The sequence below is a fragment of the Xenia sp. Carnegie-2017 genome, unplaced genomic scaffold (assembly GCF_021976095.1).
Source record: "Xenia sp. Carnegie-2017 unplaced genomic scaffold, XeniaSp_v1 HiC_scaffold_20, whole genome shotgun sequence".
Classification (NCBI taxonomy): domain Eukaryota; kingdom Metazoa; phylum Cnidaria; class Anthozoa; order Malacalcyonacea; family Xeniidae; genus Xenia; species Xenia sp. Carnegie-2017.
The window spans coordinates 10,820,265-10,845,045 of record NW_025813483.1 but is presented as its reverse complement, the minus strand read 5'-3'; the positions used below and the strand labels follow the sequence as shown (position 1 = coordinate 10,845,045).

The following is a 24,781-nucleotide window of genomic DNA, read 5'->3' as shown; positions in this document are numbered from 1 at the left end:
AGTACACGAACATAAACACTTTTTCAAACACACACAATTTACTCTACACTCGGTTTTAAGGTTAGCCTAGGAATAATGTTCATTCCAATGAGTTCTTGGAAAAGAAGTTTTGTAGCGTAAGGTATTTTTATGGAAGAAATATTGTGAGAAGATTGACAGTAGTGACACCAACTTGAATAACCAATTAATCCACACTTTGCACAAACATCGACCTCAAATTGATCGCTGGAAATCATGAGACGTTCGACCAGCAACATACTGAAAAAGAAAAATGAACGTCGCTCGAAAATTTGATGCGGATGTCTCAAACTGTGTGAATTCGTTGCAGATTAAAAGGAATAAGAAATTCTCTGTTAATGGGGACCTGTCTTAACGAACTCCGAAACTTTGCAACAAATTTGCAAATTGGACATAAGCTTCAACGCAATTAAGTGAAATTAGAGTGATATTGAATGTTTTCAGAATCCACAAACAAGCTTTACACAAAGAAAGATGACAACGATTTCAAAAAAAAACCACCTTGTTCCATAACCAATCAGACAGTCTCTTTCCATCTCACCAAGACGCAACCCTCCTTCTCTATAAAGAAATGCACCCTTAAGCATTGCGCTGATTTTACCGGCTCCATTAGTGACCGCAGAAGACATAGAAAGGTTAAAGTACCTTGAACGACCCTCGGTTGGTTGACGCGTAAGAACTGCTCGTGGACCCTTGAGATGAATAACAAAAATATGAGTCGTTCTCTATACGACAGTCATCTGATCATTTTACAAAAAATTAAAGAAATCATGCACCCGCCCCACCCCTCCCACTAACCTCCAATACCTCCGATCATATCAGTGGCTTGTCATAAAAGATTTGAGAAACCTTACCTTCGCTCTAGCGTGCATTTTATCCATGACCATATGTTTCAATTTCTGATAATACACTGGACCCGAGTATATATAAGCCTCCAAAGGTTCGCTGAAAGAGTGTAATAAAAAGAGGACAAGGGTACATATGTGAAAACAGAGTGTAATAAAAAGAGGACACGAAGGTACATATGTGAAAACAAAGGGAAGAAAATTTATTGGAGGTGAAGATCAGGTCGGTATCTACGAATATCATCAGGGTTTATGGTTGGTTCGGAGTACAATAAAGTACACTACACTATAGAAATGTTCGATCTCAAAAGCGAATAAAGATCATGTAGGTTAATATAAGTACATACCCAGTTATTCCGGAGGTAAAATAATCTTTACCGTCGTAATTAAACCCGTTATCAACGAGAACCTGACCGACATCTTGTACTTTATCACCAGCAAAAGCTACAAAATCCACGATGAAAAACGGTTAATGTTTGCTGCATATTGCCGCGATGCAACGGAATAAATCATCATGCAAAGAAACAGTAAGAGTAGTTGAGAAGCCAGCCCGTTTATTACTCCTACCATTCAAACATTCATTTATTCATTTATTGGGAAAAAATTGAGTAAAATGAATTTTCTAAAGAAATGAATGAAGCTTGGCTAAAAATTTTGTGTTATATTAGGAAAAACTAGCTGGCTTCTCCACTGAGTCAAGTTATTGTAGCTACCAGTCCCATATCGACGTCGACCGTCCATAAGTCCTGCCTTTCCAGCGAGCAGTTCAATAAGTTTACCCACTGTCATACGAGATGGAAATCCATGAGGGTTCATAATCTAAAAAAGGAGACAAAAAATATCATTACTACACGAGAAAGATAACACGCAAATCGTGAATGTAATATTACGTACCACATCAGGACAAATACCCTAAAACGAAGAAAAAGAACCCGAAGAAAATGAGATAAAACAAAAGCTTCGTGTGTGAACAAGAACTAAGAACAGAAAACAGATTTTCACGAGATTTTGGTTTTATGATGACAATGTTCACTAACTAGTTCGTTGAAAGGCATGTCTTCCTGGTTTACAATTAAACCAACGACACTAAAGGAGAAAAAGTGACAAAAGATCACGTGAACAATCAATAAAATCACGTGACAAAATTTTTTGTACGATGTGGACAGTCGTACAACAATACTTCGTTTATGAAAAATACTGTCGTAAATATATCACGTGATCAATCGTGTAACAAGAGCATTAAACACACCCTTTCTGACCGTGTCTACTGCTGAACTTATCGCCTATCTCAGGTCGACGCGTTTGACGTAATAGTATTTTGATCAAAGGATCCTGTGATGTAAGAGAAAATATTTGAAGTTTCCGAAGATCAATATAAGTCATGAGATGACGCAAACGAACGATAAAATCATGACACATGTTGTCATGAAGGAAGATGAATTATAAAAAACTGTCTCGTATAACAACTGCTAGCACAGAGGTTTGGTCGACTAAGACAAACTTTTTTGTATAACCTACCCCATCTTCGTTAGCTGATACTAATACCCTTTCGGCAAAACAACCAACTGGACCTTTGTAGCTGAAAACAATAACATCAAAATACATAGATCGCAAAATATTCTCATAAGAGAATATACCTTCAACTAAACGTACCTCACAGGGACATCTTGGTATTCGGCACTTGCAGCCATTCCTTGACCTGGAAATCATACAATACGTACATAAATAATATAACAATAATAAAATTAGATTTTCACATCACATAAACATTATTTTACGTCTCAAGATTGCAAATACAAGTGACAGCTTTCGACTTCACAACAACAACCATCGCCAGATTGACGCATTTCGTCATATCAAGTAGGACTTCAAAAAGTTGTAAGATAATGTACCTGCTTGTCTACTCGATGCAATCGGCATGGATTTGTTCACAAGAAGTTGGCCATTTTCCAGTTTTTCGCCTGCCATAAAAACACAGTTAGCATTTCCACCGACAATTTTTTCGCCCGCGTTTTCAAAATTTTACGAACTAATCGTTGTGATGGCAGAAAACGCAGTGCATTTCACAGTGAAATCGAAAGTAAATTTGTAAACCACGAGTTTCATTTCGAACCAAAATGTCTATGACATATATGAATGATATTCACTTCATTGCATTTTTTTTAAAATCCTATAAAATTTGTTCTAGAGTCAAATACAATGCTGATTTTTTGCTGAATGGAAAATGGAAAAAATTCATCAATTTTAATTGAGTATTCATTTGAGAAGAAAATGTACCATCGTATTCCTCTGCAATTTGATTGGATACCGACACACTCAAGCCGATTGGTTGTTATGGTATAAATGATCGGCTGGTAAGCGACACGATTATGTTTTGGCAAACAATGCATTCTGGCGATCTTGAACTCTATTATCCAATCAGTTTGTAGGATTAATCACTCAATTAAAGTATATTTAATGTAGACGTGAAATGCTCAGCACAATGTTAACAAAAAAATTGGAATATGTACTGGTGATGTAATTTTATTTAATAATCATGCACCTGCAGCAAATAAATACGAAATTTTACCCACCAGGAGCAACGATTCCATCTTCACCGAGTGCCTTGTGCTTCCATATTACTTCCTTGGTCAGCGCATCGCGACTGGGGCCTGGTAAAAACACGACTTTAACAACGAAGAAAACATTTGATCCGTTAGCTGGTGGGACACGATTTGTTCAAAATATTGAAATTTTCGTGAAAGTTTAATTTCATTTATTATCACAAATAATATTGATTTTCTAACTCAATACTTACCCATTACGCGATCAAACGTCTATAAGATAAAAAAGTCGAGTCTAGTGTTTATTAACATAAGTATATGAAATCTCACATCCATCATTTACTATCACACCACACCATTTCATAGTTCATTATTCACCACCACACCATTTCATCGTTCATTATTCAACACCACACCATTTCATGCTATCATTATTCAACACCACATCATTTCATACTTCCATTATTCAACACCATTCCTTCCATTCTTCCTTCCATTCATTCCTTCATTCCATTCCTTCATTCAACCATTCCATTTCATTCAACCCACCACCATTCCATGCTTCCATTATTCAACACCACATTTCATGCTTCCATTATTCAACCACCACCATTTCATGCATTATTTACCACCACACCATTTCATTCCATTCCACCACCACCATTCATATTTCCATTCCACCATTTCATTCCATTCATTCACCACCATTTCATTATTCCATTATTCCACCACCATTTCATTCCATTTTCATTCCATTCCATTCTATTCCATTCCATTCCATTCCATTCCATTCCATTCCATTCCATTCCATTCCTTCCTTCCATTCCATTCCATTCATTCCATTCCATTCCATTCCATTCCATTCCATTCCTTCCATTCCTTCCATTCCATTCCTTCCATTCCTTCCATTCCATTCCTTCCTTCCATTCCACCATTTCATTCCATTATTCAACACCACACCATTTCATACTTCCATTATTCACCACCACACCATTTCATACTTCCATTATTCAACACCACACCATTTCATACTTCTATTATTCAACACCACACCATTTCATACTTCCATTATTCAACACCACACCATTTCCCAATTCCATCATTAATTCTCATAACATTTCATACTTTCACTATTCATCATCGCACCACAACATTTCCACTTTCATCATTTACCATTGTACAGCCATTACTCGTCCATCACTGAAGAATACATCTTCCCAATAATCCTGGATATGATTATAAAATATACGTTTTTATTATAAAGTTCTGGTTTTCATTACCTGATTGGCATATCTCCTTAACACACAATTCTGTTTACGATACACTAAGCATCTTCCAAAACCTTTCAGTTGAAAAATTCACCGATTAATTAACATTTAGCTATACGTTCTAAGTATAAACTATAAACTATAAACTATAAAGACACAAGGCTTTTGTGAAGACTGTCTGAAAGATAAATTGTATCTTTAGACGTTTCGTGCAAGTCGTTCATCAGAAAGTTATCAAAAACTTTCTGAATTCACGGTCACTAAGATTTGAAGAAGATATACGAATATATATACAAGTGAATGAATTGAGAAAGATATTCAAGAAGATATACAAATGAATGAACTAAGAAAGACATTCAAGATATTAAAGAATTGAATTAACTAAGAGAAATATTCACGAAGACATACAAATGAATGAATTGAGAAAGATATTCAAGAAGATATACAAGTGAATGGGCTGACAGAGAAATTCAAGAAGATGAAAAATTGAATGAATTCACTGAAATATTCAAGAAGATATACAAATGAATGAATTGAGAAAGATAATCAAGAAGATATACAAGTGAATGAACTAAGAGAGACAATCAAGAAGATATATACAAGTGAATGAACTGACAGAGAATTTCAAGAAGATGAAAAATTGAATGAATTGAGTGAAATATTCAAGAAGATATACAAATGAATGAATTGAGAAAGATAATCAAGAAGATATACAAGTGAATGAACTAAGAGAGACATTCAAGAAAATAAAGAAGTGAATGAACTGAGATAATATCTGTTACATCATACCTCGATCTAGTGACGCCTTGTTTAATACCAGAGCATCCTATAAACACACAAAACGGAAGAAATTAAGCAATAACACCAAATAAGTGAAGAATTCAGAATACATTTCGCCTCTTCCTCTTATAACCCTCCTTTCTCCCAAACTTTGTTCGACATGCTTATAAAAAAGAGAATATTTAAGATACGTCCTGACTACACAAAGAGCAATTTTCACAAATTTCAAAGTCTACATACTTATTTCTCTATAGTCCATAGGAATAAAGGGGGATTACATATTTTCCTAAAGCCTAAAGAGCTAAGGATCACAAGAGCAACCACTAATACAAATAACAGCATGTTTCTTTAGCTATTTGTGTGTACACGAAATCAAATAACATTACTCGAATAGTATCTTTTATAAAAAAAATTACTAGTGTGAAGCGGGTTGAAGTACTTCTTCAATACCTCAATGTCATAACCGCTGTAACTCATTACGGCAACTGTTGCATTTTGACCTTGCCAAGAAATATAAACGCAAAGAAATATAAATGAATGGAATTAACATACATAATGTATGATAAGGTGAAATAAAATTGTAAGTATAAGAATACAATGTGCTTACCAGCTGGCAGCTCGTCAAAGTGGATCAAGTCAATGGTCTGAAAAAAAGTTAAGTATGATACCATAAAATCTCCAGGATAGTACACAAACTCTACGGTTGACTGAACGATACTACACAATCTCTATGGTTGATTGGAGGCGGACACCAGGCGGAGCAAGCCCTCAATAATTTTGAAAGACTTAAAATGTTGCCCAGATCCCCCAAATCACACTGGAGGGTACTATAAATTATCTATTGTCAATTGGAAGATACTATAAAATCCCTACTGTTGATATTTACATATTCCAAAGCCATCATCAGAGAATTCATATAATAAATTAATCCTAACACAGTTTTATATGCACATGAAAAACTTTATCTTGGACGAGATTTAAACTCACACCTTCTGCTACAGTGGCGAGAATCTATCGTCCATACGCAACTTAAAAGATATTTGACTCGTCTCCAATCTCTATGGGCTTGGTACCTCAACAGGTAGAGCAGCGGACTAGTATCCCGAAGGTGCGAATTCAAATCACGTCCAAGTCACCTACTGTTGATTGGAAGGCACTATACAATGTCTATGATTGATTTGAGAATGATAAATTGCATTTTTATGATATACCTTAGTCTTTACCATGGGAGCTTGAGGATAAACCAAGTTATACAATAACGAGTCGATTCTACGATAAACCGAAGCAGATATACATGTAAAAATACAACCTTTTCTTAAAGCACAAATATTTATATTCCAATGCGTACACATCTATACCCAAATGACGCTCTACATATTTCAAACTTGTCGCAAACACACCTGTTTCGTTGGTTATAACCAATAGAACCTAAGTAAGAACGACGTCATTTTAGAGCGCGAAACATAAATGTCCACAATATCATTAGTTACCTAATTTAAGATCAATGTCTAAGGTATCGTGATGACGTAAATTTTCTTAAACCTACCCATTGCTTGCTTTCCCATCGCACATTGATATGTGTTTCTAGGAGATTGGTTGTGATGGGGATAAGGTATGAGACCAGCACAAACACCGAGGATTGTGAACGGTTCGATTTCTAAATGAGTTGTCTCTCTACAATGCAAGATGAAAAACTAAGTACTCAAAATAGGAAACGGTCTTAGTTTAGTTGGTCAAAATGGAAATGATCCTAGCTTGAGTACGTAGTCAAAATACGAGATGTTCTTAGAGATGAAAGCCTAACTGACATAGTTTTGGAATCAGCGATCGACATTGAAAAAATATCAAAGAAAACCGACTTTAGTGCAAAATAGAATTGAAGATCTGCATGAAAGTAATGGTATCTGTGTGAAACTTAAAAGCACATGCCGGTTAATATGATCGAATGAATCTGTGTAAGAAGTAAGTGGGAATGTGATAGTGTTATGGAATGTTGCTTCAATAAGGAAGAAGGTTGTTTAGATATTAACTATATATTTTTGATACGATGTTGATGATGATTATATAAGAGGACATTGGGAGAGAATATGAAGATGTACAGGATCATAGGATATTATCTCATGGATAAATGTAGAAATTATAAAAGGTGAGAAGAGTGCATTTGAGGATCAGATGTGGTAATTGAATCGTTGTAAAGTCATTTCTTACTTGGTGATGTGTTTTTCGTAAACGGCAATTAAACTATCATTTTCTTCGTTGACATCCAAATATTCTATTAAACCATCATGAAGAAAATCTTGAAAAGATCTAAAGTAACAATAACAATCTTTTATTAAATTACGATAAGAAACATACTAATTGATAATTCAAAAACTTCATCTTTTACTTAGCAAAATCATAACACTACTGCTGAAATGAAATCCTTTATCTAGAGGAAAACGACTTTCATCTCAATACTTAATCTTTCATGCAGAAGAAACATGACACTACGCCCATAATTTAATCCTCTATCTAGAAGGAAACTCAATCATTTATCTTGAAAGCAAACGATTCTAATACCAAAATCTTAAGCCTTTATGTAGAACAAAGACGACTCTACTCCAAAAACTCAACCCTTGATCTAGAAGACGAACATAATCCCAAAACCTAATCCTTGATATAGAAAAAAACTCAACTACAGAACCTTAATCCTTCATCTAGAAGCTGAATATGTCTCTGGGTAACTTTTGGACGACCTTTTTCGACGATTATGTACGGCCTAAGAACAAATTGGGAAATAAGGTTGATGTTCAGGAATAATGTTGATGAACACATTCAGTATTTGGTTTTAAATAACTAAAAAAAGGGATCAGTTGCATTTCAGTCATTACATTATGTTAAACAATATCCCAGATAAAAATGCACCTGCAAACTCTTCCACCGTCAGAAGACATATGAATGGATCTAAAACATACCGCAGAAAGAACAATTGAGAAGCATCGTATTTTTACTATGATAAAAACTTGTATTAAGATAACAATGCACATATATAGAGAGAGCGATACTTAATACAAAAAGAGTTATTTTTATCTTAATGGACCAACCTGTTCGTCTCGTCCACGTAAATAGAATCAAACACATTAACACGACCAGCTGAAAACACATCACAAAAAGAGTTTTGAGAAGAATGTGTTAGAAATCAAGCAGAAACTAGGGATCGATAGGGTTATTGAAAATCATGACAGCGTCGAAGCAAGAAAATTAAAGAATTCAAAGAAATAAGCTGTATATAAATCAATAGCTTTGTTTTTGAAGACTTTTATACTTGTATTTAAATAAATCTCAAATGCTGAAGAGTTTTGCTCATTTAAATACGTGACACATATATTTTAATCAACAAGGGATGTATTATAATAATCAGGGATTCACGAGAGTAAAGACTAATGCGATCCAGCAAGGACTTGCGGGGATCTACAGGAGTAAGGATGCATCAATGACGTAATGAATTCAACTTACCACGTCTGAGTATTCTAAAAGTTCTCACAAGCTTTACATGATTTTGAATCACACCAAGAAGATTGCCTAAAAAGACAAAAACTCCAAGAAAAAAATAAAAAAACAAAGGACTTTCGAATAAGGAGGGCGGGAAGAGAAGAACAGTTCAAAATGTGCAGCATATCATTAAAAACACAGAAGGGTTAAACAGTTAAAAATGGACAACATACCATTAAAGAAAACAGAGGGATAAACAGTTGAAAATGAACAACATACCATTAAGGAAAATGGAAGGGTTATTTAGTTTAGAATGGACAGCATTCCATTGAGGAAAACAATAAGGTTGTACAGTTGAAATGGACAGCATACCATTGAGAAAAACAGAGGGATAAATAGTTGAAAATGGATGACATACCATTGAGGAAAACAGTAAGGTTGTACAGTTGAAATGGACAGCATACCATTGAGAAAAACAGAGGGATAAATAGTTGAAAATGGATAACATACCAGTGAGAAAAACAGAGGGATAAATAGTTGAAAATGGACTGCATACCATTGAGAAAAACAGAGGGATAAATAGTTGAAAATGGATAACATACCAGTGAAGAAAACAGTAAGGTTGTTCAGTTAAAATGGACAGCGTGCCATTGAGAAAAACAGTAGGGATAAATAGTTGAAAATGGATAACATACCATTGAGAAAAACAGAGGGATAAATAGTTGAAAATGGACAACAAACCATTTAGGAAAACAGTAGGGACAAACAGTTATGGATAGCATACCATTGAGGAAAACAGTATAAACAGTAGGATATGTTAATTCTTCACCACACAACAAATTTAATTCCTGAAGAAAAGAAAAATACTCGACAATCAAGATTGATAAAGTACAGTACTGTAGGTGGCTTTACATACTTACTTCGACACCCAAATTGTAGGCAAGCCTAATGAGAGGTTGTTCCTCTTGGTCAGTAGTAACGTGGGTCATCAAAGCGAGGTTTTTCACAAGGCCACAAGACTAACAAAAAGAAAACGTTCTTTATGACAGATTCATGAAGTCTTCAACCTGATCATGGGTTTGAGGGGAAAAAGTCGAAATGAAAGAAACATCATCATACAAAGTAAAAAGGAAATCGTAAAAAAAAATCACAAGAAAAACAAAAAGAAAAATGTTTATTGTGATTGGTATTTCTGGTGGAGAAATTTGCTGTTTGGTCATGAGAGAGTAAGTCCTTGTTTGATCATTGGAGCTTTAAGTTCTAGGGTCTCTTTGTTTGTAATGGGGGCAAGAGTTCCCTCTTTGTCATGGAAAGATAAGTTCCACTTTCTGCCGAAATTATGGATAATGATAAAAATAAAGAACGTTCGCTTGAGACTATTCAGCTGTCCACTTAAGCCTATCGTTAGGTAAAAAAAATGCGCGCACCTCGCCTTCAGGAGTATCAGATGGGCACATTATGCCCCATTGTGAAGGATGAAGTGACCTGGGACCGCTAACTTTACGAGTTTTCTCAAACTAAATAATGAGAGATAAAGATAAATGATGAGAGTAAATTAGTAATTTTGACAGCAACATGCCCATATCGACAGTATTTATAAAAAAAAAACTAACCTGACTGTTGACTCGTGTCATCATTCCTAACGCTGATATAAAGGAAAGACGACTTAACACCTGCAACAGAAATACGGATTACACGGTAGACCAAAAAATTTGCAATAAGAAATATATTACTTTCTATCATTAAATCTTAATATAAGAAATACTAAGCATGTTTGCTACCATGATATTGGCAAAGATAGAGGACATTACAGCTTTACTTGCATAACAACAGATTCCCTGAATGGTACCTTAGGGTACCTATGTTACAAATACATAAAGAACCTATAAAGTACCAAAAGATTTACGGGTAAAGATGATACGAGTGTCTTCCTTGTTATGTCTCACGATAATTTCTAAGATAGAACCCTCACAACATGTATGAACATAATTAATGTATTAACATAAGATGCATATATATTTGTTTTTTATCAATATCTTACATCATGTTGTAGTGTTAATAATAAAGTTAAATATCGTAAATTTGTAATGCAAAGCAAAACATACCTGTGTTACACCAACTCTGTTCATGTTAAATCGACGAATAGTCCAGTTACCCTAAAAAATGATCTCGAATCAATATAAAAACGAGAGTAGGGGATGTGATGTACTGTACAATATCTTCATTGTATTATAGGTACAAAAAGAAGAAAAATTATGAAAATTTGAACAGCGTTAGATGGTGTGCGCCAATCTGCTGTTCTAACGAATATCAGTGAACATGATCTGTTACGTAAATATTCTCAATTTGTTTTGCCTGATAAGATAATCTTAGTGATAAGATGATCTTAGTGATACGATGATCTTAGTGATAAGATCAGGAAAGAAGAAAGTACTTTACCGTCGATATGGCGTAAACAAGTCCTTTGGTAATGACGTCTTGTCGCATATGTTTTACTATATCAAACTAAAAGTAATAAAAAATAGTCTATAATTACTCAAGTATAGCTAAACCTAATTCACGATTTACAAAATCTAGGTTGGTATAGTCCTGAGAAGGACTGTTTTTGTTGTTGTTGACTGAAGTTTCGACAACCTTAGCGGTAGTCATCTTCAGAGTCAAAATGTTTGTAAATGTAGATCGTACTATACAAACCTGGACGATCTACATTGACAAACATATAACGATACTCCCAGGTTCAAACCATTTACTTTATTACAAAATCTATTAAAACAACTAATTTACAAAGCTATCCAAAAAACTAGTTCACTGCACCATCCAGACAACCAGTTTTCAAAGCTTCTTTTTCCAGCTAGTTTACAAAACTACTCAGATATTTAATTACAAAAAAAAACTGCTTTATCCATCATTCTGACGTATTTAATAATCAAGAGCTTTGTTGTGCGTACAATAACTAAAATGGAATGCATTTAAAAATTAACACAACTGTTAACAAAATCGTAAGTAGGCAGAAGTAACTCGTACCGCTTTCCACAAAAAAGATTTTTCTCTACAAAGTAACTAACCTGAGCAGCTCTAGGCTTCGGTATCGTTTTGTCAGCAATCATTTTAAGCTACAAACAAAACAAAGAATTCAAACTTAATCAGTTGACTAGCTTAGGTTAAAACGAACATAATCATACGTCGACGATACCTCGTTGTTAAATCTTTTAAATAAATCTTCAAAAAGTAAGGAAACAAGCTAAGGAAGGAATATGCAATTATTGATAGAAGTGCCTTTTTTTAACTACCCTACTAAATATAAACATATCTTTATAACAAATTTGCTTCCATAATGAACTAGCAATGGATTAAATTACTATATAAATAGTTTGCTAGTGAATAACAAACATATAATAAACATTTACTATATACAATAATAGAATGACCAAAGTAGGATGGGCATGAAAACTATCGCTCTATTAAGACTCTTACCTGTCCAGCTAGTTCTAATCTTTTGTTCCCATAGTAATCACGATCATCTACTTTAACCTACAGATGATAGAGCATAAAGACTTTACCGAAGTAACATATTTTAAACACATCAAACATGTTTTAAATTTTCAGTTTTATTGTTTCTACAGTAAAGAAAACTTTATCTATTTTACTCCCTCATCTCAAATACGCTGTTTTAAATTTTGCATAAAAGGACGCATTTCCCTCGTCAAATGTCAAACCTTTTTGCTCATTGCAAGAATCACACGACGTATCATGACTGCTAAATATGCACTTTTTGATCTGAAGTTGAATTCGACAACCTGTGAAAATGTAAGAGAACTTTTGCTTACGGAAATACAGTTTTTGTTATGCATGCAACAGTTCATACATACTGGGACGTGGGCCAGAATAGTGTGAGCTAGAAGCTCTTTTGCTTCTTCAAATTTGGATCGAACTTTTCCCCATAAGAGACGTTGTCTGATTTTGCCACTTACGTACGTCAACGCCTGTTGAAGGAAGTTTTTTAAAATTAGCAGGAAATCCATCTGGGAAATGTAATAGAGAGAGATGGCTGTATTAGAGAGAGATGATTGTTTCAAAGAGAGACGTTTGTATTAGATAGAGATGTGTATTAGAGAGAGATGTCTGTATTAGAGAGGGGTGTCTGTATTAGAGAGAAATGTCTGTTTTAGAGAGAGATGTCTGTATTAGAGAGAGATGTCTGTATTAAAGAGAGATGTCTGTATTAGAGAGATGTCTGTATTAGAGATGTCTGTAATTAGAGAGAGATGTCTGTATTAGAGATATATGATTGTTTCAGAGAGAGACGTTTGTATTAGAGAGAGTGTGTATTAGAGAGAGATGATTTTTTCAGAGAGAGACGTTTGTATTAGAGAGAGACATGTGTATTAGAGAGAGATGTGTGTATTAGAGAGAGGTGTGTGTGCTAGAGAGAGATGTCTATATTAGACAGAAGTCTGCATTACAAAGAAATGACTGTTTTAGAAAGAGATGTCTGTATTTAGAGAGAGATGTCGTTGTTAAAGAGAGACGTCTGAAATTAGAAAGAGATGTTCAAATTTGAAAGAGATGACTATGTTAAAGAGAGATGAATGTTTTTCAAAGACAGATAGCTGCCTGTTCATGGAATGGTATCAAACATTTTCTTCTTACTTGCAGTTGTGTGAAAATATTTAATCTCTGAGCTTCTTCAAATGACGCCATAAAAGCAGATGTCACGTTCTCTTCGCTTCCAATCATCTGCATAATCTCTTGGTCAGTGGCAATTCCCATGGCTTTAAAGATCACAACAACGGGTGCATCCTAAGGGAGCGGTCACACAGTTAACCTTTTTCTCACATACAGGGTGTATTAAAGAAAGTAGACAGGTATAATATCGTTACCAAATCGGCACCACTAATTATGCATAAAATTGAGACTTAAATTAATAGAAACATAGAGTTTCTAGTAAAATGGCATTTAAACACAAAATATTAATCCTTCATTTAAACACGAAACCTTCGATTTCAAAGCCGTGTTTGCCTGCCCACTGCCCAATTTTCCTGAAGCTTTATCAACTTCAACAACATGTAAGCTATATTTTGACCGTGCGTGTTCTAGTTGTATTTTGGATGTCATTTTTTTGACGCAAACTATTCTAAAACAACTTGCCGGTAAAAAATAATCACTCTAAAAATATTTTTTATTTACAACAAATTTACTGTTAAACTAGTTAACGGAAGTCTAACTATCTATTTCCGCAGAAAGCTTTGGCGAACCTTGCGTGATAATTAATTTATAAACATTTTCAAAACTGTCAACTTTTTATTACAGCCTTTATATCGTCAGGACGACAGGACTACAATTGATAAGATAAACAAATCTTCGCTAAATCGCCATGATCTTAGAAAAAATGTCCTGTTCCTTGAGATATATCCAATTCGTTGATAACATACCTCTTTCACGACTTACCTCCGACAGTGAATTATGGTTGAGATAAAACCGTCCGTCCTTCACAACAACGTTGGTTCTACTTTTTCTTTCGTGGGTTGAACTGCGAGGAAATATTTCAGTGAAGGCAAGAAAGCGAGAACAATTCATAGCAATCAATCATTAAAACTATCCGCCAGTAAATAGAAGGTACTAATCTCACTTTCGCGTGCATAAACTTCAAATCATTATTGAAATCATCACACGGATCAAGAGGGAACGTGAGTTATGGAAGAGCTATAAACAATCATTCATAATGTCCTTGTTGATGAGGAAAATGACGTTTGAATATAAGTTGACGATGTTTGAAAACATTGCTATCTACAAAATATTTTTAATGATGGATCACGTGACTGAGTTGTGCTAACGTCAGTTGTGCTTAAGTCAGTGGTTCTAACGACAGTTGTGCTAACGTCAGTTGTGCTTAAGTCAGTGGTTTTAACGTCAGTTGTGCTAACGTCAGTTGTGCTTAAGTCAGTTGTGCTTAAAGTCAGTGGTTTTAACGTCAGTTGTGCTAACGTCAGTTGTGCTTAAGTCAGTGGTTTTAACGTCAGTTGTGCTAACGTCAGTTGTGCTTAAGTCAGTGGTTTTAACGTCTGTTGTGCTAACGTCAGTTGTGCTTAAGTCAGTGGTGCTTAAGTCAGTGGTTCTAACGTCTGTTGTGCAAAAGTCAGTTGTGCTAACGTCAGTTGTGCTAACGTCAGTTGTGCTAAAGTCAGTTGTGCTAAAGTCAGTTGTACTAAACTCAGTTGTGCTAAAGTCAGTGGTGCTTAAGTCAGTGGTTCTAACATCAGTTGTGCTAACGTCAGTTGTGCTAAAGTCAGTTGTGCTTAAGTCAGTGGTTCTAACGTCAGTTGTGCTAAAGTCAGTTGTGCTTAAGTCAGTGGTTCTAACGTCAGTTGTGCTAAAGTCAGTTGTGCTAACGTCAGTTGTGCTAAAGTCAGTTGTGCTTAAGTCAGTGGTTCTAACGTCTGTTGTGCTAACGTCAGTTGTGCTTAAGTCAGTGGTTCTAACGTCTGTTGTGCTAACGTCAGTTGTGCTTAAGTCAGTGGTTCTAACGTCTGTTGTGCTAACGTCAGTTGTGCAAAAGTCAGTGGTTCTAACGTCAGTTGTGCTAACGTCAGTTGTGCTAAAGTCAGTTGTGCTAAAGTCAGTTGTGCTAACGTCAGTTGTGCTAACGTCAGTTGTGCTAACGTCAGTTGTGCTAACGTCAGTTGTGCTAACGTCAGTTACAATTACTAAAATCAGTTGTGCAAAAGTCAGTTTCGTTAAAGTCAATTATGCTAACATCAAATGTGTTAACGCAAAATTAGTTTAAACGTTAGTTTTGCTTTTGTTTACCTTGTCACTTGACAGCCAACGTTTCCATGTTTGTCAAGCTCCAATATCATTCTGTTCTTCGACAACTGTTCCTGAATTAAAATAACTTTTTCTGTTCCTCCAATAACAAAATATCCACCTATGACAAAAGTATCAAACAAATGTATATGACAGGACAGACTGAGAATGTCACTGGTATACATTACCTGGATCAAGAGGGCATTCGTTTAACTTAGAAAGCTCATGTGGACTTTTTCCAGTCAGTATGCAGTTTGAGCTCCTCAACATAATAGGCATCCTGTTCATAAATCATCAAAATCAGAGTGGAAGACCAGGGCAGGAGAGGCTAAATATTCTAAGTGTTAGTGTACATCTCCTTCACAAAGTTTGACAATTTACTATGCACCCGATATTCAACAGCTGAGATGAACAAAACAACAGGCTTTCTCATTGAAATTGAGCTAGTGTTTGCCTGCACATGGAAATCATTTAAGTGCCTCAATAAGTTTCTTAAAAAATAACATAGATAACATGAAAAATATCACGATACCTGCCAATAGGAAGATTATTTCTTACAACCCTCTAAAAAGAAGAAAAAAACATTCATTTATTAGGCGATGGAAGCAACACGAGCAATTTTTATCACAATAAAAACATATTCCAAAATTTGCTTTTTTGATGCAACGGGCACACCTGATTTACTATACCTGATTTCCCCTAGTGTACTCAATATCCACAGTAACTGGAGCTGAATAAGTAATATCCCGTAGTCGACACTACAATTAAAACATAAAATAACATATTGATCAAAATAGCAAATTCTTTTTAAGCTTTCATAAACTAAGAATTTTAATTTGAACAAGGCAATCAACTGACCTCATGGGGACTGACAGGTTTTGCAATACTGAACGACTCTTCAACATTGGGCATCCCAACTCGTACATCAAGGTACCTCAAGTACCATACTTGATCAGCATCTGATACAACTTTGGCATTTGCTTCTACTATTTTCTTGATCTACGAATGTTGACAAAAAAGAAAAGATTGAAAAGATGGAGTTCTCTAAGAAACAAATTATTTATTTCAGCTTTTGATTAAAGCTCCAAGATATGTGTAAATTATGTTGAATAGCTGTACCTCAGTATTTATAAAGTGATTATATGAATCAATATGCTGCTTTACCAAGCCTTTGCACTATAAAAGAACATGACTGAGAAACAACTGCCAAACTATCTAAAAAGAAGTCCTAAATGGTAAAATAATGAATAGTTTGATTGACAAAAGTCATTTTAACAATTTATGAGTAAATATGTTGATGCAATACACCTTAAAACTACTCTACCTGAAGAAATGTTTCGACCAGCTTCCATTTATCCTGTAAACAACATGTTTGAACTTCTTTACGGACACTTCAATTATCGTAACTCCAATAAAACATTAACACGATATAACAATACGAAAATTGAAACACAAGCGAACCTGGAGTGTTTTGATTGGAGCTGCATTCCCTTCTTTATCTAAACGATTCTCACTATTATCACGAAGAACTTCGTATTTCATCTTGCCTTCGTCGATAATTCTACCATTTAAATTTAAAATATGTTGAACTTGTTATCTCCAATTCACAAGTTGCAGACAGACAGCAAGTGTACATGCTGGCCGCTGCCATGCCGAGGATTCTCTGTGTGGAAATTTGGGTGATATTTTGGATCAGCGAATGAGGACCATGAGGACGCAAACAATTTTGAAAACAGGTACGCAGTGCGTACGTGTGGGTATTGGGTAACCACAGAGCTAAAATCAATTTTCTTCTCCGTTCCTTTGACACTTTTCTTTCTCACAATAATATGCTCTGTTCTCACAGCTTAGTGAAAACATTCTTCAACGATTAAAACGTATACCATCATTATTACCACCTGTTTTTTTCTTAGGTAGTAATTTTGTTAATAGTATTCAAACGCCCAAACACAAAAAAGTAGTGATATTATTATATACTGATATATTCAAGAAATCTCACAACTCTTATAGATAAATTTATTGCCACTTTCAATAAAATCATGGTTTTCAAGAGACAGCCATAAACTGCAAATGTCTGCAGGGAAGGCTTACGTTGATTCTACATGAAATTACTATCGGAATATTAAAAACAATTTTGTCAGAAAATCTTATGTGTTTTCTTCATTTTGCAAGTTTATACAAATTGCTACAACACTCTTTTATGTCAAAGTATGAAACTGTTCAAGTTAATCATCTTCATTGAATGTAATGGAAAAATAATCACTTACGATATGGTTTGAATTAAGATTTTGAAACATTTTCCTTTCACCAAATACATTCTTTACATGAAAGCGAAACATTTTTACCATCTTACAGCATGGCCAGCCATGTTACCTGAACCATTTACCGGATATTGAAGCATTGACTGTTAATTTCTTGACTTGTTATGTAGTCTGGTAGGTTACACAAAGGATCACAAAAGGTTACAAAAAGGATTGCAGCAGTTTACAAAAAGCAGCGGAGCAGGGGGCTTCTTTATGTCACTTTTAAGTTACTAAAATGAACGCTGTATGATACAAAAAGGATTACTGATGTCAAAAAAGTTTTTCTAACTCTGTGTCTACATTACTACCTTTTTTGTCTACTTTTGTGTCTATCTTTGTGTGTCTCTTTGTGTCTCCATTTATGTCTAGGTTTTTGTCAACCTTTGTGTCTTTTTGTCTGATTTTCAAAATGCTTGTGATTTATTGTGCTAACTTTTATAAAACATGGACTTATTAGTCTATGGCCGGTGTGGTCGGCTGACAACTGTATAATTGTAGGTTATAGGAGGGGAGCATTAAAAAGTGAGAGAGCTTTAGCCTTTTTTGGTAGATAATGTCAACAGTTAAATATGTTGTAGAAAACTGAGCGCGCATGATATTTACATAAAATGTGCGTTTTAGGTAGGCAAACGATGAAGACTATAGCAACAATTGCCGAAAACTGCAAAGGAATGGTAGCAAAGACAAACATCAAGACTGCAATAGAAAGAACTAAAGACTATAAAAAAACAAACTCGCGAATTAATATGAGGAAAACTATAAATACTGCAGTGGGAGTTCCTGAATGTGTGAAGACAGTTACATCAAAATTTACAGACAGATGGTAAAAACAGCATGAATTTTCGCAGCAGGTTAAATGTACGCGTTCGGCAACAACATATGAATGATGTAAGAAGAAAAAATGAATTTCCTGTTTTACATAGTGCGCTCACTTAATCATAGTGAACGACGTCATGGGAATGATAAATACGACGTAAACAGTTGAAAAAATGTCGGAGACATGTAGGATTGTCACACAATTGTTAAAGCACTGGAAGACGAGACTTTTCCATCGATAAGCGATGACAAGTGAACGAGATTCAAAGATGATTTGATCAGTCATTATGTTTTCACAGCGGACATTGTTTGTCTAACCCTGAACTTTAACGCTTGTAAACGAGAACGGCGATAGAGGTGATGTATTGGCAATTTTCCCATGGCTGATACCCAACACGAGGAAGTGGCATTTAATACTATAATTAAAAGTTTTGTCTCTTTACGTTCATTCATCAAAACCTACACCTACACTGACTCGTATACGTTATTTTACTTCATTTCTTAGTTAATGCGAAAACTGTATTCTTTCTCAGTTGTTCATTCATCGCTACCTACACTGTCACACGTTATCTTAGTTAATATTTTAGGTGGTGTAAAGACTGTTCTTGTTCTCTGTTATTCATTCATTATTATCTACACTGACACACGTTGTTTAAGTTTATATTTTAGGTAGTATAAACTATAAAGACTGTTCTCGTTCTTTTTTGTTCATTCATTACCACCCACACTGTCACACGTTATCTTAGTTTATATTTTAGGTGGTGCAAAGACTGTTCTTGTTCTCTGTTGTTCATTCAACACTATCTACACTGACACACATTATCGCAGTTTATATTTCAGGTGGTGCAAAGACTGTTCTCGTTCTCTGTTGTTCATAAATTACCACCTACAATGACACGCGTTATCTTAGTTTATAATTAATTTAGGTAGTGTAAAGACTGTTCTCGTTCTTTGTTGTTCATTCAACACTATCTACACTGACACACATTTTCGTAGTTTATATTTTAGGTGGTGCAAAGACTGTTCTCGTTCTCTGTTGTTCATTCATTACCACCTACAATGACACGCGTTATCATAGTTTATAATTAATTTAGGTAGTGTAAAGACTGTTCTCGTTCTCTGTTGCTTATTCATCACTACCCAAACTGACACACATTATCGTAGTTTATATTTTAGGTAGTGTAAAGACTGATAAAGTAAATGGTTTGAACCCGGGAGCACCGCCACATGTTTGCAAATGATCTCTTTCTCTGTTGTTCATTCATCACTATCTACACGGACACACGTCATCTTATTTTATATTTAGTAAAAGACTGTTTAATACTTTTCACTCAATACTTCCTGAGTTCACTTTTTTATCGACAATGACGTTCAACTCAACAGGAGGCCAACGACAAGACAGCAAAAAATAATTAGCTAGTAATTTTAACGCCGTGCTGGGTACATCTTTACATCTCTTCCCATCAAAGACAAAACAAAGTTTCCTGTTCAAAACGGTAAACAAATATTAAGCAGACTGATGTTGTTTTTCAACGACACCGATGTTTGTCCATTCATAAAAGCAAAGCTGACAAATGATAATATAAAAGTCGACAATATTGCTTTAATACATACATACAATTCCTCTGAATCTGATTGTCCTGTTTGTATCACACGATATTGCGTTAGAAGAATTTATATTTATATATATGTTTGTCAAAACTTGGGGAGGTATTGCACTCATTCATTTATGCGAGTTTTAGTGAAAAGAAATATTTATCGAGCCTATAGCCAGCTCATGCACATGTCACATTGGAACAACCAGAACACAACAGGTCAAATTAGGACAACGAGAACTTTCTTTAAAATAGACTATTTCGTGGCGAGTTGTTAATCGTATAAATTTTTCTCAGGCTTTTCACGCGATACTTGCTAGATAACCGAAAAATTTTTGAAACGATGCGGAAACTCAGCATGCTATACGACGTCACTGGTAGTGTAAATTGGACATTGATAAAAAAGCTTAAAAGACTACTGACAAATCAAAAGTTCCGTTTAAAAAATATATAATATAACGTAAACATCACAACATCCTTTTCATTGAAAATCTATAAGCACAATTCCAAAAACTAAAACAAACTTATTTTCACACATGGCGTCGACTGTTTAAAGAACAAGAACTACGAACAACAGATAAATCCATATTAAGACCATATTATCTTTAGATGCCAATTGCCCTTCAACATCTGTCCGAGTAACCAGGCCCTTGTGACGTCATTCCCAGGGAAGATTGTTTTCCAGGGAAGAATTATTTATTGCAATGCAAAGCCGTGAAGACAGACGCTCTCGGAGGGTGCAAGATTACAAGCAGACGCGTAAAGCCGACAACAAAAATATCGTTAACTTTAGAAACGAAAGGTAAGGTAAACAAACTGAAAAAGTGAAGCGCTCTTGTTGTTTTGGGAGACCAATGAAGGTATTATTTAAATACATTTTATTGATACGATATGGTGTCTAAAGGTTTGATGGATGTACATATTTCATTTTGAAACGTAGGCATACTGCTGAATGAAGTATTTCAACATGCATTCAAAGCCTGTTGTCTGTTATGCACACTTGATACACAAAATGGCATAGCTATATACTGCAAACAGTACACGTCAATCGTATCTTTAGAACTTATGAAATCCACACCTCATGGAGAGTCAATCATGATTTCTTGATCAACGTGATTTAGACTTGACAAGTCATTATCCTGCTTCGTTTACGAAGAGAACTAAGTGATATATTGTTTATTAAGAAAAATACCAACGTTGCAATTGTTTAGATATTTGTCGTTTATACTTTCTCCATGTGCGCTCAGCCAAGACTGAAATGAACTCTCTCCATATTTTATTTGTGTAATGCTGCTCATAACAAAACACAATATTCATAACAAATAACAACCCGCTAACCAGAAAACCAAATTTTGATTGGAGAGAACAGCTAGGAAAAAGCTAAACCAAAAACGAACAAGAAGTAGAATAGCCACGACAAACCTACAATGCTAGCAATCAATTTGACTTTCATGCAAGAATAGCACAAGCCATGCATCACATACAAGAACGCTTCGAAATCAACAAAAATGTAATAACGTAGAATTCGTTTAGCAAATAGATGGATGTGTTAATGTATGTAAAAGAACAGCAGAGCGTCATTCATTGAAAGAGACACAAATTTGATAATTGACCAAATGGAACTTCAGTATAAGTTGAAAGCAACATGAAATATGATGAAAGATTTTAGTTGACGATATTCAGATCTTATAATAAAAAACTTCAATATAATTCATAGAGCTGCAATAAATATAAGCAACGAAGGAGTTCATCAAAAAGAACTGGGAAGAAATGAATAATGCTTCATATTTACTTGATAAATGGTTGAAACAATGTGCTTTGAATATTCATGAAAGGCAATCAAAGCCTTATCAGAATAATCATCTTTATTTTAGTCAGAATAATGATTGAAACTCTTTCTTTTACATGCACGATGGAAAGCGACACCCATTTAAAAACACCGCAATGTAAGACGCTATTAGCTAAAATTGTTTGAGGAAAATCAAAACAGGAACAAGAATTGATTAAGATAACAGCAATATTTTATCTTGCTAAAGGAAGTTGTTGGAAGGTTCTTCAGACGGTTAAACTGTCTTCAACAATATGTTTAAACATGATCTTATGATAAGTCAGCCACATAATTTATTGCAATGCTCCAACGTAGCCATCCACATCCATCACTATCCTCTGCCTTCTTGAGTAACCCTCCCACGTTAGCATGTTGCCGTACCTTTTCGCAATTATAAAATTTTCTTCTCTATATAAATATTTGAAAAGATTGAATCGATCTCTTTATTTTCAACGAATTCTCCAGGTTTCTTCGCGATGCATAAAATCAAGCCAGGAAAGAAGTACAACATTGAACAATGCAAGGATCCCATGTGTAATATATGTACATCTACTGATGGATGGAGCAATCCAGGTATCATCGTGTACACGTGCAGCAATCCCACTTGTTCTCTTTGCCAGGGAGATTACAGCTTACTCTTGGATATCATACAATGGGATGTATCACCAGAAGAGTACTGGACACCAATGCAAGAACAACTCCGGATGACGTCATCAAATAAACTAGACGTTGACAACCCACTACCAGAAACAATGGTTAGGAGAGAAAGTGAAAAGGGAATTAAACGCAAGTCGTCTGAGATGACGCATGACGCGGAAGACACTGCCAAAAGACGGTCAATTAATAATAACCTAATTAGAAATGGAAATGATGAGCTGATTAATGCCGTCGATGACAATCAATTGATGAATCTTGCACGCGAACTGGAAGTTGACAAAATGCAGTATCTACCAGAATTACATAAGGATGTTATCACAGTTTTGACAATGTCATAGGAGAATCGTTGTTTATCATTAAACAAGCATGTTTTATCATTTTAGGTCCGAGTTTTTGACCATAAACCGTTATACACAACAAGTAGGCACATGTTTCTTTTGCCTAATTGTACATAGATTCTTAGTTTGTGTCCATTGAGATGTACTTTACACGTAGAAATTCACACGTACGCCGAATCGAAATGAATTTGATGCGACAAAAGTAGGGCGAATGATTTGAAAGTTGAACATTGTGCCAAACGAAAACCAGGAGGAAGTTTAATTGAATATTACTTCGGGTATTTATCGCTTTTCAATGAATGCTACTATATGTCAACGTCGTAATTATAATAAAAATATTTCTAAATTAGAGTCGACGCATAAAAAGTTCGACGTCTATTTCGTGTCCTGGCGAACCTAATCATTTTTCTCTTGATCGACTTCGAAGTCGCACTACAATCCCACTTAATCGTGAAATTTGGTTCGTCACATGAAAAGTTCAACGCTTAAACTAATTCTTATTCATATGCAAAAAATGCACCAAATGAAAGCAGATAAATATATTTTGCACAGCATGTACTTTGTATTTCCGGCAGTGTAAATATTTGATGGTGTTTTAAATGAACCAATGGATTATAATCTCGCCTCGAAACTATCTCTTTCGGCAGACGTTTTATTAGCTGGAGCACAAATTATAACTGGATGAAAACCTTCAGCTAACTTACCAAGGCAACACATTTTAGGAAGGACTTAGTTTTACCACTGTGCTCAAAGGCTTAACAATGCACTAAGAATTCGGAAATATTGATAATAATATTAACATAAAAAACATACTTCTTCAAAAGAATTTATTTTGCAACTGTGATGAACAGCCTCCCCAGTGCTTAAAATTGTTGGACGTGCTTATCGGTTAAACAAATCTGCAGAGGTTTCCCGTTGCTAAGAAATGTACTCATGGTGAGTGTAAAATGCACGAAAACATTAAACAGGGCGAACAGCTATCGATGTAAAAAGCGAATGCTATATTTGCAATTTTTGTTATTCAAAACATTATTCATGGAAATGTAGAGTGCAATTTTGAACCTAGATCATTTTTAAAAAATGAGAAACTGGGATGAATTCATTTAGAAATTTAAGTCTTCAGAGTTTTTCACCATCATATATGAATGGTCTGAAGAAGAAACGATTTAATTGGCAACTTGACAGAGACTTTCAATTGGAAAATGTTTCCAACTGGACGATTTTTATCGTCCTGGGTTCCGGAACGTCATTTGAGTGATACCTTAGCTCTCATAAATATTTCCATTTTAGAGACGTCAAAAGCTATTTATGTAAACTTTGAATAATCCAGAACATAAACCTGGAAATTCATAGCCTATGGCATTGTTACAAAGGTATTTCAAATTTAAAATTAGAAGCTATGATTTATGATTACTGCCTATAAACAGATTCTATTTCAATCCCATATAATCTATAACTTTCAAATAAGTTAAAATTTAAATTACTTTTGCAAAAGTAATTCAACTAATCTTCAGC

At 34.9% G+C, this 24,781-nt stretch overlaps 2 protein-coding genes across 2 annotated transcripts; one reads left to right on the top strand and one right to left on the bottom strand.

The window, feature by feature from the left end:
* Nucleotides 1-19: 19 nt before the first annotated feature.
* LOC124441804 (DNA-directed RNA polymerase III subunit RPC2-like) lies at nt 20-17,428 on the bottom strand. Its single transcript, XM_046992271.1, has 47 exons — nt 17,191-17,428; nt 17,054-17,086; nt 16,849-16,905; nt 16,588-16,728; nt 16,419-16,487; nt 16,262-16,293; nt 15,918-16,009; nt 15,733-15,850; nt 14,374-14,455; nt 13,576-13,725; nt 12,795-12,908; nt 12,642-12,722; nt 12,400-12,456; nt 12,119-12,166; nt 11,991-12,038; nt 11,365-11,430; nt 11,031-11,081; nt 10,539-10,598; nt 10,353-10,442; nt 9,846-9,944; nt 9,710-9,773; nt 8,950-9,015; nt 8,538-8,586; nt 8,359-8,397; nt 8,138-8,212; nt 7,663-7,761; nt 7,001-7,128; nt 6,855-6,882; nt 6,666-6,723; nt 6,062-6,098; nt 5,905-5,954; nt 5,464-5,500; nt 4,687-4,748; nt 3,661-3,679; nt 3,437-3,514; nt 2,756-2,824; nt 2,517-2,562; nt 2,382-2,442; nt 2,113-2,195; nt 1,901-1,949; nt 1,758-1,775; nt 1,577-1,682; nt 1,211-1,307; nt 873-963; nt 664-710; nt 520-579; nt 20-258 (listed from the first exon to the last, which is right to left on the bottom strand). Exons 1-47 carry the CDS (start codon nt 17,269-17,271, stop codon nt 39-41), a joined length of 3,405 nt encoding a protein of 1,134 aa, XP_046848227.1. The 5' UTR covers nt 17,272-17,428; the 3' UTR covers nt 20-38.
* A 3,688-nt stretch (nt 17,429-21,116) lies between these two features.
* LOC124441811 lies at nt 21,117-23,632 on the top strand. The gene is made up of 2 exons (XM_046992281.1): nt 21,117-21,245; nt 22,737-23,632. The coding sequence occupies exon 2, from the start codon at nt 22,748-22,750 to the stop codon at nt 23,264-23,266; it is 519 nt and encodes a 172-aa protein (XP_046848237.1). The 5' UTR covers nt 21,117-21,245; nt 22,737-22,747; the 3' UTR covers nt 23,267-23,632.
* Nucleotides 23,633-24,781: the final 1,149 nt, after the last annotated feature.

Excerpts from the sequence above, each read along its gene's own strand:
- LOC124441804 (XM_046992271.1), bottom strand. The coding sequence starts at position 17,271 with ATGAAATACGAAGTTCTTCGTGATAATAGTGAGAATCGTTTAGATAAA. Across the intron at positions 11,082-11,364 it reads TTGTTTACGCCATATCGACG|GGTAACTGGACTATTCGTCG; the intron begins GTAAAGTACTTT and ends ATCATTTTTTAG. Across the intron at positions 1,950-2,112 it reads AGTAGACACGGTCAGAAAGG|TGTCGTTGGTTTAATTGTAA; the intron begins GTGTGTTTAATG and ends TTTCTCCTTTAG.
- LOC124441811 (XM_046992281.1), top strand. The coding sequence starts at position 22,748 with ATGCATAAAATCAAGCCAGGAAAGAAGTACAACATTGAACAATGCAAG.